This window comes from Pseudochaenichthys georgianus, chromosome 7 (genome assembly GCF_902827115.2).
Source record: "Pseudochaenichthys georgianus chromosome 7, fPseGeo1.2, whole genome shotgun sequence".
Classification (NCBI taxonomy): domain Eukaryota; kingdom Metazoa; phylum Chordata; class Actinopteri; order Perciformes; family Channichthyidae; genus Pseudochaenichthys; species Pseudochaenichthys georgianus.
In genome coordinates this window covers 1,978,384-1,992,061 of record NC_047509.1, presented here as the reverse complement: position 1 = coordinate 1,992,061, position 13,678 = coordinate 1,978,384, and the positions used below count along the sequence as shown (strand labels likewise).

Below are 13,678 nucleotides of genomic sequence, written 5' to 3'. Positions count from 1 at the left end.
AAATACAACTTTTGGCCCGTAATTTATTTTCCTCATTGTAGCGACCAGAGGGGGGGGGGGGGTATATCCAGTCTCTGATAGTGTTACGAGTTATGAGAGTGCTCCGTTTGATTCTGAAATTGTATATATTTATATAAATATATACACATATATATGTGTGTGTGCGTGTCCGCATCTGTAGCCTGTTATTGTCTCATTATACCGCACTGTGAATGAATCAAAGTAAATATATAAGTCATCATGAACACATCTGTCCATCAGACAGAGGCTGCTGTGCCTCCTGTCATCATTAATGGACGTCTCTTTAAAATGACCGCTCAGAGGAGAGGAGTTCTCATTTCTCTAACCGCCTGCTGCTTCCCCTCCTCTCTCCTCGGTTCCCCTCCTCGGCTCCTCCGCTCGCATCTCCTGTGGGCGGGACTAAGTATCGAGGATAGGAGTCGAGGAGGGGAGTCGAGGAGGGGAATTCGAGAAATGAGAAAGGGCCCATGTAGGCGGCCATCTTTCACTTCTGTTGACAATATGCAGCTACCCAATTGGTGTAGCACGATCACGTGACGAACCGTGGCACTACTTTGGACCACGATATTATTACGCTTTGAAGGGACTAGTTCAGCCAATAATTACGTGCCTAGAAGAATTGGCAGGAATTAGCGACGAACTTTTTTTTGGTGGATAAGCATGACTCGTTCTTTTTTATGAATTGAAGATTATGTAGTTCCACTTCTGTGGAGCGGGTTGAAACGATAACAGGGTTCACCTTATGGCCTATAAGTACGCCTGGTGATTCCCATCCCTATTGTTTACTATTTGTTGTAGATCTGAGGCCATGCAATGAAAAACATTTTTGAAAAAGCCTGTTGGAATATTATCAAGGCAGCAGGAGAAGGATTTCAGAAGTTGTATAATGTCCTCTAGGTTTTTATCATTAATGATGGAATTGTGTCATGGTGTTTGAATTTATTTGAAGTGAACACAGAGACAACACATTTGCTGTTCCTGATGCAGAGGCACTGACTGCTTGTCTGATTTTCTGAATGTTTCAGTGAAGAAGGCAAAATCATTGCACGCCCTGGTGGATAGAAATTCAGAGGCTACTGACACTGGGGCGTTAGTTAGTCTGTCTGTTGTTTTTGTTTTTGGCAATGATGTCAGAGAAGAAAGACTTTTATGCATTTTTCAATTCCAAATTATAAATGCCAAGTCTCTCTTTATAGATTTCAAAATGGAGATTTGTTTTTCGCCACCTGCATTTAGCAGGTCATGGCCTTTCTGCATGGAGATATTTTCTTGCCAGACACTTCCTTTACTTTGGTGGGAGCAATGGCATCTATAACATTTTCCAGTCGTACTGGGAGCTGCTGACTTCACTTAAGCTCTGTAGTCAGCAACAGATCATGACCAAGGAGAGACAGAACTCTTCCAGGTGTGCCTCCTCAATGATCGTCCAGTCTAGTCGGCACCGGCAGGTACAAATATGATGCGTATCAACTGGACTGGACAAAGAGGATAAGAGAAAAGAGAGCAGAAGGTGAAAAACACTCTCACAGCCTGTCTGGCGCCATCGCCTGGTGCATTGAGCACAGTGCATTTACATGTGCTTAAATGACAGTGATGATGATATCTAACATAAAAAGGACATTCTTATATCAAAATAGGTACACTCAAACATCACTTAACATCTACGACATATTGCAAATCCAGTCTGCAACGCATACTAAGATAAAGCGACTTGCAATTTGAGAAGAAACTAGCAGAAACTATCAAAGCATTCTTCATAATCAGTAAACCTGCAGATTTTAACTTTAGAAGTTTTTAATCTGATGTATCCCCTAACCCCTAACAAGTTACAATGTTACCACACGATTAAGATTGTGCATTCTTTATGCTCAAGCACAGAATAAAGTCAAGTAACGGTCATCACATTTCACCTACTTATCTTCCTACAAACACTATTTAGCTGTGGAGAAGTGTTATTTTATTATTCTTTACCTATGTCTCTGGTTCTTGTGCCCCACTGCTCCTCTTTTCGCGGGTCTTTTTCAATCAGCTCTCTGGCAACATCGAAACACTCTTCCCTTCGCTTGTCACGGATTTTGCTCTGGATTCCTTCAGTCAACTTCTCCTTTGCTGAATTCCTCAGAACCTCTTTCAGCACATTGCCCTCCTCTATTATAATCAGTTTGTCATATAGAAATCTTTTGTTGGCAGAATGTTTTTCCCCCCCAGCATTTCGATCTGACACACAATGGCAAGACAAAAGCCACTAAAATAATTCCAAATATAATCCAGCCACCGATAGCCTAGAGAAAGAAAGATGGTTATAACACAACACTTCAAACGGATGCTGATAAAGTAGATCCAGAGTGGAAGCACTCACCCGGGATGTGTTCAGTTCAGCTTTAAGAACTTTCTCGTTGACTTTGATATCCTTCTCAGCTTTGCAGGCTAACGTTGCCTGTTGTTCAGAGCCGTCATTCTGACAGCAAACATACCAGTCTCCATCGAGGAACAAAAAAGCAACCCACAGCGAGCCGACTAATAATGCCCTTAAAAAATGATGGGCATAAAAACAGCAAAGACCGCCGAGGCATTTACAATGTGAGGAATAGTATCTACAGACGCTTTGGAACGAGCTGTCCAACAAAAGTATTAATAAAAAAATGATAACGGGTGGCAGAAGCATGTACAGGTTGCATATCGAGGCTTGTGGTTTGCAGGTGCAGGCAAAATCCCTGTCGAGCAAAATAGTGTAGGTGAAGATAGATATGACCGCAGCATAGGTGCTCAGCTTCTCAGTGAGGATTTTTGTTATAAGGCTCTGCATCTTTGATGTGCGGCTGGCTTCAACTGACCATGATCAAAGTTCTGCAGCTGCACATTTATATATACCCGCAAAAAAAGCATTTCCTGTTTGTTTCTACAAGCAGCGACGCTGTAAAGTCTCGTGTCAGAACAACACTTTACAGCGATAGCATTGCAATCACCATTTCATCCAATGTCTGTTTCCTTGTGTCTTACATATTTTTTTTATCCATCTTTGCTTCAACACTATCATGGTAGAATATGGTATGATCGTAGTGTACAGGGAATCATGGATATACAATGAAGTGCTGTAAGTCATGCCATGAGTTTCTTAGAAGGGGCCACCAGTACTAATGGTACACGAAGTCTCCCTATGCAGTCTGTGTTTTGTGATCACCCGCTGCAGTGGACATCAAGAACTGATTCACTGGCCCTGTAATCGACTCAGTGGAAAAGGGGTGTTTTGTCTTTATTTGACTAAGGACCATACTGAAAAGCAGAGATGTTGAAATGATATTGTCGAATGTCAAGTTTTTATTATATAAATTAATTCACAGATCATTGTATGTAACAATAGGCCTACATGAAAATCCTCCAGAACTCTCTCAGACCGGCAACAGCTGTGTTTGTGTTTTGTTTCAGTGAACCTTTGAAGATGGGGTGATATGCAATTACCCAGGATGCAGCAAAAGTTGTGCAGCACAAGATGGAAAATAAGGGCCTGAGAGGACACATCACAAGTGCATCGTATGTGGTGATGTGCTGAGTTTTGGGTATATTTCAAGTGTTGGCATCTTAAACCCAGCTCCACACACTTTCTCGGAAACTTACAAAGTGGAGGTGTGAAAACCAGATGCAGAAATATATCATATATGAAAATGAAAGCAAACAGTTAGCTTGGTTTAGTGAAATTCTCACACAATTTATGAAGAGAAACGACTAACAAAGCAACACCTGGGTGTTTACTGATGTTTTTGTAATTTACTATATAATTAGAGGTCAGAAATTATATACCATAATAAGAACTCATTAATAAGTATGAAACCAGGACAGTGGCTTTAAATGTTGGCAAAAACAGTTTTTAAAAAAAATGTAATTAAATGATCTTAATACATTCTCCACAGTGGTGTAAAGTAACTAAGTGTATTTAGTAAAATGTTGAGGAACTTAGAGACATGATTATCTCCATTTTCTGCTACTTTGTACTTCTACTCCAATACATGTATTCAATACCTTTAGTTACTTCACAGATGTGGATGAATGATGTGAAATATAATCAAGTGTTAAATCAGACTTTAGTTCCACCTGGAGTAAATCCACAAGCTAATGTACCCTGCAGTATACCAAGTCATTCAAACTAGCTGCACCTTCACCAGCTTTGAGAACACTTTAATGATCAATCATTATAAAACACATCATATATGTTATTCTGAAATGGACCAGTCTACTTTTACTCAAGTAATATTTTGAATGCAGGACTTTTACTTGTAACATATAGTATTCCTACACTCTGGGTACTTCTGCTTTTACTCAAGTATAATATCTGAGTACTTCTTCCAACTCTAAAGGATCTTTATTCATTCTCCACCACTGGAGCAGCAGGCAGGCTTTAGCCCCATTTGACTGTTGTTGTTTCTTGGTTCCAGGAAACAGTGTCAGAGTGAGAGCTCCTCTCCTTCTTCTTCATCTTCTTCTTCTTCTCTTCTCTGCTCCTCCTCCGTCTCCTCCGCTAGCTTAGCCTGCTAGCCTACCTCAGGTAAACATGGCCCTGTCCCAGGCTCTGTCAGAGGAGGAGTTCCATCGGATGCAGGTGAGATACATGAACAATAAACCCGACATGTGTTGTTTCAGGTCGGTGGACTGTCAGTTGTGTGATGTCACACCTGTCAGTTGCTGCAGGTGTGACATCACTGACAGTTAGCTCTCTCATGCTAACCGTTAGTAGCCGTTAGAAGTTAACGGTTGTCCAAAAGCTTATCCTGTAACATATTATTATTAATTGAACAATGTCAGGTCAGTCTGAGAAGAAGCACAAGTCATTAAATCACATACTGAGAGAAAATATATTTGTATTGACAGTTTACAACAGTATGCTAGCTCAGTTAGCTCAAGCTAGCTTAGCATCCTCTGCTGGTAGAGAAACATGTAGCTTTCCTGAAGCTAACCCTTATTTTTATCTGCAGTATGCTAACATGTTAGCATCCACGGGACAGATCACGGGGTCTCAGAGGGGTTTCTGTTTGATTGAACAGCCCAGTGTTAGCTGTCATTCATAGCAAAGTAATGATACATTTAATACAAGTACACAGTGTGTAAACAGGCAGATGTAGAAGAAGTAATCGGATCCTTTACTGCAGTATTAGTACTAATGCCTCACTGTGAAAATGAGTAGGAGGATTTTTCTCAGTTCATCATTCAGCATGACAGCCGTTCAACATTAACACATCTGCAGACATGTTTTTACTGGAGAGGAAGGGGAAGGAAAACTCATCTGAAAAATAAAATAAAGTTGATGGGAGGAAATGTATTGGAAAGTACAACATTTACCTTTGAGATGTAGTTGTGTGGAAGTAAAAAGAAGCAGAAAATACTCAATAAAATAATTGAGTAAATGTACTTAGTTTACTTATATACTATTTTTGATATGCTACCTTTTAACCTTTTGTATTTATAGTTACCATCTGCCCGATTACATTGCTGGCAATATGTATATTAAGCTTTTAGACCTTTTGCATCGTTATGTATATTTTCTTTCTTCGGACTGCAACAAGAATGGCCCTGAGGATAAAAACAGTTATCTTATCTTTTTTAGGGCGTGCACTCTATTTTCTTTTTATTGAAGCACTTCGTACAGGTAGTTACAGTACGATAACTGTCTGGGTATGGACCAGGGAGCTGGTATCAATGATAATATGTCTTTAATTACTGTGCTGTGAGGAAAACATTATCTGCAACACAGCTGAGAAGAGATTTAACGTTTTAGCCCATTTTAGACACATTTCGACACCAATTATAGTTATTTCTGCGGTTATTACCTTTGGAAAGTGATGTGCACCTCCTCCAGTCTGACTTTATGTCCATTTCCAACACGTGTGTGTGTGTGTGTGTGTGTGTGTGTGTGTGTGTGTGTGGTGTGTGTGTGTGTGTGTGTGTGTGTGTGTGTGTGTGTGTGTGTGTGTGTGTGTGTGTGTGTGTGTGTGTGTGTGTAGTGTGTGTGTGTGTGTGTGTGTGTGTGTGTGTGTGTGTGTGTGTGTGTGTGTGTGTGTGTGTGTGTGTGTGGACTAGCATTACTATACTTGTGGGGACCTAAATCTGTTTACATAGTCACGTGTGGGGACTCGCCTCCCTTATGGGGACAAAATGGAGGTCCCCATGAGGGGAATCATTAATTGTAGGGTTATGCATGTGTTGGTTCTGGTTAAGGTTAGGATAAGTCTGCAGGAAATGCATGTAAGTCAATGTAATGTCCCCTGAAGTGATGTTTACATGGTATGTGTGTGTAGGCTCAGCTGCTGGAGCTCAGGACTCAGAACTACCAGCTGTCTGATGATCTCAGGAAGAACTCGGCCGGTAAAACACCTCTGCATGTTTCCTGATAATAATCTATATATTGTATATTTGTAGTTTCCCTGTTAATGACTTCACCCTAGACTGGCATCACTTTCCCTTCTGCTCTCTACAAAGCAGGTTTTATTGAACAGATATTCTCTTTAAGACCAAGCAAGCGTTTAAGCGTTTTAATGTTGCGTTGGTTCAGTTCCTCTCTTACAATACCTCTTCATATTCTATGGCGGCCTCCCCCTAACAAAAGGGAATCCCCAATTAGATTAAGTCCAACTTTTTTAAACCAACTTTAAAGAAATGTACTTTCATTTAGGTCCTCGGGAAAAGCCTTGCCTTGTGCAGCATTGTTATGTTTAACCAGTTGAATTTAGTAACAGGTGAACAGAGAAAGTCAACAAAGGTGTCAGTTTGTTTTCTTCATAAAATAAATAATGAACTTGTGATTTTGTATAATTTATGAGTCAAACACCTGACTTTCAGCCTGCAGCCTGCTTACATCCAGTTACCTCAGGAATAATCACGTGTATTATAAATGAATGATTCATTGTTCATCAATAATGTTTGTTGTGTTTCAGAACTGAATGCCGTCCGTCAGAAAAATGCGGTTTTGGAAAGAGATTTTGTCAAAGCACAGAAGGTAAGGATGCTTTAATTTATTAGAAATTGTTATTTTATTTTCTGAACAAAGACTGATCTATTCCACTTGGATTTGGTGGTCTGATGTACGATGTTGTTATGCTCTTATAATAAAGATATAAAAAGAAAATGTGACCTGACGAGTTGTCTGACCCAGATGTGATTGCTCTGTCTCCCCAGGCTTTGAATAAGAGCAAGAAGGCTCAGGTGAGTTCTACTGCAGGATTACACGTTGTCCCCGCCTGCATGACTGATTCAAGTACATTTCACAGTAGTATTTTATCTCAATTGTTTTTGTTTGTTTAAATATGAGTGTCTCATTTCAGTAGTTTTAACATTGTCTAATACCAGTCTTGTTTATTTCTAAATATTAGATTACCAAAGTGACTGGAGTTACCTTTTCAAATGTTTTCTTGTTTGTATGTTTCGTTTCTAACCACGGTCATGGTCCTGAGCGTTACATTAGTTTGTATGCAACGGAAATAAAGAAATGTATTTATAGAACATGGACTGTAAGCATTTATTATTAGAGCCGGGACTCGATTAAAAAAATTAATCTAATTAATTAGAGGCTTTGTAATTAATTAATCTAAATTAATCGCATTTTTAATCAAATATACATATTTGACCTGAGAACAGTGAGAAGCCATTTGACTCCAAGTGGTCGACAGTCGAGTGCAGTCCAGTGAGCCAGGGAGCTGGTTATTCTCTCAGACGTGGACTGACTGATCCTGGCCCTGAAACCAGTCATCTGGTTGAGTGTGGGTTGGGTCAGGGTGTGGTTCCTTGCACTCGCAGTCGGGCTAACGTCCACGCTAGCTGCTACATGCTTTGCATTCAGGTGATACTTTAGGCTTGATGTGCTGCGGTGATATGCACATTCCTTTTTGCATAATTTGCACACAACCGTGCTCTTATCGACGCTTCCATCCGTCCGTTTTTTAAAACAAAGTGTCCCATCCACGGGGCCGACCAAAGCGGTCTCATCAGCTTGTTCGTTCATGTTTGACTATTGTTCCCCGTGGTTTGTTGTTGTTTGAAGTCCCATGCTGAAGTCATGAACGTTAGTTGGTGCTCCAGTATAATCGGTACGCCTGAAACTCATCCAGTGAGAAACGTTCCGCTGTGCAAAAATAAGTGCGATTAAAATGCGTTAATTTTTTTAACGCGTTAATTTTTGTGTAATTAATTAATCTTAATTAACGCGTTAAAGTCCCGGCCCTATTTATTATACATAATTTATATCTTTGTTGTTGTTGTGTGTTGTTGCAGGAGGTGGAGGCGCTGCTGAGTGAGAATGAGATGCTTCAGGGGAAACTCCACAGTCAGGAGGAAGACTTCAGACTACAGAACAGCACGCTGATGACCGAGCTCTCTAAGGTAGCTCTCTCTCTCTCTCTCTGTGTGTGTGTGCACTCACATCCTACTAACATGTAGAACATATCACTTTATCTAACTGACTCTGTTTCTAATCATTGAAATATCCCACAGTTAGCAGCAAATTAAAACATCAGAAGCTCCAGTGCTCAATCAATGTCACATAAGAGGCGTTCAGGAACAGTGCAGAGTGTCGGTCACCCATGTGTTGGCAGCGCTTAGAGTCCAATTACTGTATTAAAGCCAACTAGAGGCTGTATTTATTACAAATCAAAGTGAGATGGAAAAATAAGAAACTTTTTATTTTATTTATTCCTTTGTTTAACAGGGACATTAATTAATTAACATTCCTGTGCCAGAGTTAGCAAGAGGCTATTTTTCATCTGTAGTCCCTGGACAGATTTGACAAGTCAACCTAAAACACAGTTCATTTTAAACAAGGAAATACAATCAAATTAAAACATGCAACATACATTCCTGGAATACTTCAATACAACAAATAAAAAAGACAGAACAATAAAACAAAACAAGTTAAACAAAACAATGGATGGATGGATGGATGGGTAGATGGATGGGTGGGTAGGTGGATGGATGGGTGGGTAGATGGATGGATGGGTGGGTAGATGGATGGATGGGTGGATGGGTAGGTGGGTGGATGGGTGGGTGGGTGGGTGGGTGGGTGGATAGATAGATACTTTATTGATCCCAATATAAGAAATGTTAGCCTTGCAGCAGCATAAAAAAGCAAGGCAATGTACATAAGAGAAATTAAGACACAAGAAATAAACAGTCCAAAATATTTCTGAAATAGAAATAAAATAGCATTAAAAATAAAAAAAGTTAAAGAATATAAAATATAATAAAAAAAATAATATATACATAAATGTGGAAAATATACAAGTAGAAATACACATTTCCAGTAACAAATATAATGCAGGATATTATTGTACAAAATGAAATAGAATATGAATGTGGAGTGTAGTAAGTCCAGTAATCAAGAGACGCTCTGGAGCAGACAGTTCTCTGCCAGCCAGAGGTGATTTGTTATAGAGTTTTATGTATGCACCACGACATCACGTCACATTCCTCGTACCTGGTAATAAACCTGATTCTGGTTCTGTTTGGTTCCAGCTGTGTACGCAGATCGAGGAGCTGGAGCAGGAGAACCAGGGTCTGAAGGACGGAGCAGCCTCTGCACCCAGCCCCCCCCCAAACCCCACCTCCAGTCCTGTGGATGGAGAGCTGCTCCGCCTGCAGGCCGAGAACTCCACCCTGCTGAAGAAAATGAAAAGTGAGTTCTTATCTGTTGCACTGTTGGAGGAGCCCGTGACCTAAGCATTGCATTGTCATCGCTACACTGTAGCTGTGAACACATGACAATAACAAGAACCTTGCAGCTGCAGCTCAGGTTAGGTGCAGTGTGGACGATGTGACTTTCTCTATTCTTAAGAATAAAAGACAAAACTAATTACGATACACCATACAGACGAAATAAATGAAACCCAGTCCAAACAGGTTTGAAGATGCTCTTAAAGGTGTCCACAGCAAGGCAAGTTTATTTATTCAACACAAGGCAATTCCAAGTGCTTTCAAAAAAGAAAGACATAAAGAGAATGGCATTTAAAAACAGTCGTTAGAAAGCAAAGACAATAAAATAAACATAAAAGTCAAAATATATGAATAAAAGTTACAGTGCAGTTTAAGATAGTCGTCAGCCTTAAGAATAAAAGACAAAACTAATTACGATACACCATACAGAGAAAATAAGTCAAAGCTTTATTGTCAAAATGTGCTCTACATACAGAAATCTTGAAATACCGTTTCTCGCAGTCCCACAGTGTGACATATGGGCGGTGGTGGCGAAGTCGATAGGGGCTTGGCAATTGGAAGGTCACCAGTTCAAGTCCCGGCAAGACCAAGTGCTACCGAGGTGTCCCTGAGCAAGGCACCGTTCCCCACACTGCTCCCCGGGCGCTGTTCAAAATGGCTGCCCACTGCTCCTAACACTAGGATGGGTCAAATGCAGAGAAACAATTTCCCCACGGGGATTAATAAAGTATATCAAAATCAAAAAATCAAATATACATAAAACCAGATACAAAAAGTACCTAGATAACGGGGTATAAAACTAAGTAATATCAGTAATAAGTACTAGTTAATAATATATTTAAAAAAACAGGTCCAGGTCCATTTGGGAAAGGTGGGAGGCAGGGTGGAGAGGGGAGGGAGGGAGGGAAGGGAGAGAGTTGGGTTTTAAGATGCTCTTAAAGGTGTCCACAGTAGTTAACAGAAAATTTAATTTAAATGTGCACTCATTTCCACATATTCAAGCTAAAATGCCAAAACTAAACACTGACTCCAGCTTTGGATTCAATGCTTGATTTGCCAGAAAAAAACCAATATAATAGTTAAATTGATGTGTTTGGTTTTTAGACACTGCTGTTTGAAAGGGACAAGATATCTCCCTGGGCTGAGGGGAAATATTACCTGTGACAAAATAACATTTATTAATAATAGAAATGATTATTATCATTGTTTTATTATTTTAAATCCATCATATTACTTATTAGCCAAACAGGAAACCTGCACAAGCCACATATATATATTTGATTGAATTCCTGTGGTGTTTAATAAATAAATGATTCTTCCTGCAGCTCTCCAGGAGCGCTTCGACATGGAGCAACAGAGACAGCCGGTCGACGAGGGCAACCAGAACGCTGCCATGGAGACAGCCAGCGCCAACGGAGTCTCTGATGCCACAGGGAAGGGGGAAGAGCCGACATCAGAGGGAGCCAATGAGAGACTAGAACAGGTGACAAAATATTTCTTAGGAATATTTCAATTATTTTTTTTTAAACCCGGTCTTATTTTTTGGCAATAAATATTTATAATAAAAGTTTAATTTTAAGGATAATGATAAAGCATTGTTCTTATCCCTGTTATTTAATTGATCAACTCTAATTTATTGATTTTCTAGTTTTTAATTGTTAAGAAAATGCCACAAAATTGTAAAGTGGAAGTTTAACACTTACGACTTACATTTGATAATTTATTGCATTTTTTTTGTGTTTGTATTTTATGTAATTTCCTGTTTGCAGAAGGAGGCTCAGCTGGAACACAAAGAGAAACAGCTACATGGTGATTTTAAACTTTATCACATACAGCATTTCCCTTTTAAAACACACACTCCTGTCTTTTCATTCGATCTTCAATAGTTCTCTCGTCTCTGGAAAACACACTTACCATGTCATATTTATGAGTTAGTAGTTGACTTAAAGACCATTTCGTCAATTGCATTTCACATTGCTTAATTAGAGTGCCACAGTGACGCGTCCTAAAACCCGGAAGTAAACTCCTTCCGGTTCCTTCCACAAAAACTAATGGAATCTCTCCGTAGGGTTTAGGAAAACAGCTGGAAATCAGGTCTGTGGTTGAAACACATTTAAGAGACAGGTCACGTTTTGTTCAGCTGGATAATCTCCACATGTCTGCCCTACTTTTATCATTTTCTAATCATAAATCTAGTCGCCAGAAGCAAAATGCTAACGTTATGCTATAAAGGAGCTACAGCAGGGTCGCTGCTTCAACGTCACGCCGACTTCAGATCCAGATTGAAACACAGATTCTAGATGGAACGAGTTGAAGCGTTTGTTTGAACACTTTGCAGGAGGCAGGGACTTGCTTTCAAGCAGAACAGAAACTAACTCAGAAGAGTGTTCACGTGTTCGGCGTAATGACGTACAACGGCCTCCACGACTTCTGGAGTCCTATTCAGCCACTTGGTAACAACCATCGTTTCTCAGACACGTCAACTCTTCAGAAATCCCCAGTGGGGTCCCTGCTGATGGATTTAATGTCGTAGAACAAATCGTGATCCGTCTCTTTGATGCGTCTCAACCACAGACCTTAGTTCAGATACTTTCCTAAACCCTATGGAGAGATCCCATTGGCTCTGAGACCAGGGAACAGGAAGTGGAGAAATGCTGACTCACTTCCTGGTTTTAGGACGCGTCACTGCGGCGCTCTATTCTGCGATATTGTCTCAATGATCAGATTACTTTAAGCATTGTTTAAGAAATACAGCCACTGTTTAAAGGTTCAAACTTGTTACTCTAAATATGTTACTTATAAAAGATAAAAACATGTGAATCCACCAGTTTGACCCTTTTTATCACGCTTGTTGCGCTAAATTCTCAAATATCAGCCAGAAATCTGTTGCAGTAACATTACAACTCTGCCTCCTATTGATTTGTCCTGTTTTCTTCCCGCTTGTCATTATTTGAAATCTGGTTTCTATAATTAAGGACAAAGTCTCAGCCTGGCTTCATTAAAGCGTAGAGCAGCTGGCTGGCTCAGGGCAGACACACACTACCGGCTGACGGACATCATTCTGATATACAAGTTATTTTCTGGCAAAGCTGCAACGCCAAAACCAATTTGACTTACCTGATTGTAAAGGGGACAGTAACCGTTACCAACGCACTACTGCAGTCTACATACTTGATATGTGATGGAAGTCATTGGGACGTTTTCATTTTGTCTGGGTTATCAAGTCTTCAAGATTTGAAACACTTTTTTTGAAGGGAAACGTGTTTTTTGTGTCTTCGGATAACCGCCCAATTTCTGCACGATGTGAGACAGGTTTATGAAGCAAACCTTGTGGTTATTTATCGTTAAATTATGACATCATTCATTCGTCTTTGTTTGGTTTCATACTATCAGATATATCAGGAAAAAACAAGTATTGATAACCAGTTGATATCAAGAGAGTCAGAAAGTGTCCATTATGGCAACTTAAAAGGAAGTGCAATGCATGAACATTAGCAGGAGTGTGTGGTTATTAACACGTTTGAATGACCTGAATAAGAAAAACACGCCGTCACTGGACATTTGTTAAAAACAATTATTAAGAAACACCTCACAACTCAGTCAAATGTTTTAAATGTTGACTTTATTTGATCATTTTAAAACAATAATTAGCGAACTGTTGATAGTTTGCCCTTTGGTTTATTATATTTTTGAAAGCTTAAAACCGAAAAGCAAGTTTCAGCATGAGATGGACTTGATAATTCTTAATAAGCTCCGTAACTTACATGATCTGTGTCACGAATAGTTGTCTTTGTGACATCGTGGGACAGGATTACTATTTCCTAAAGCGTGATCCAGTGTATCCTAAAGGAGATATCAAAGGAAGCATTGAAGCTCCTTTCCTATCATTTAGTCAAAGTCAACTTTATTGTCAATCTCAAAATATGTGTGTACTCACAGAAAGATCGAAATACTGTTTCCCACGGTC

The 13,678-nt window shown here is 39.7% G+C and overlaps 1 protein-coding gene and 1 long non-coding RNA gene across 5 annotated transcripts in view; one reads left to right on the top strand and one right to left on the bottom strand.

Moving 5' to 3' along the window:
- Positions 1-354: 354 nt before the first annotated feature.
- Positions 355-2,795, bottom strand: LOC117448883 (uncharacterized). Its single transcript, XR_004552420.2, has 3 exons — positions 2,381-2,795; positions 1,993-2,303; positions 355-1,496 (listed from the first exon to the last, which is right to left on the bottom strand). It is a non-coding gene; the product is annotated as an uncharacterized lncRNA (long non-coding RNA).
- A 1,626-nt stretch (positions 2,796-4,421) lies between these two features.
- The window catches only part of gripap1 (GRIP1 associated protein 1), a 45,357-nt gene continuing 36,100 nt past the window's right edge, over positions 4,422-13,678 (top strand). For 3 of the 4 annotated variants that reach the window (XM_034086643.2, XM_034086641.2, XM_034086640.2), the window contains exons 1-8: positions 4,422-4,615; positions 6,309-6,375; positions 6,945-7,006; positions 7,186-7,212; positions 8,278-8,385; positions 9,514-9,673; positions 11,037-11,194; positions 11,481-11,520. In XM_034086643.2, the coding sequence (XP_033942534.1) occupies positions 4,568-4,615; positions 6,309-6,375; positions 6,945-7,006; positions 7,186-7,212; positions 8,278-8,385; positions 9,514-9,673; positions 11,037-11,194; positions 11,481-11,520 (670 nt within the window). In that variant the 5' untranslated portion in view covers positions 4,422-4,567. The remainder of the gene's footprint in view (positions 4,616-6,308; positions 6,376-6,944; positions 7,007-7,185; positions 7,213-8,277; positions 8,386-9,513; positions 9,674-11,036; positions 11,195-11,480; positions 11,521-13,678) is intronic. The other variant, XM_034086642.2, reaches the window with a different exon arrangement.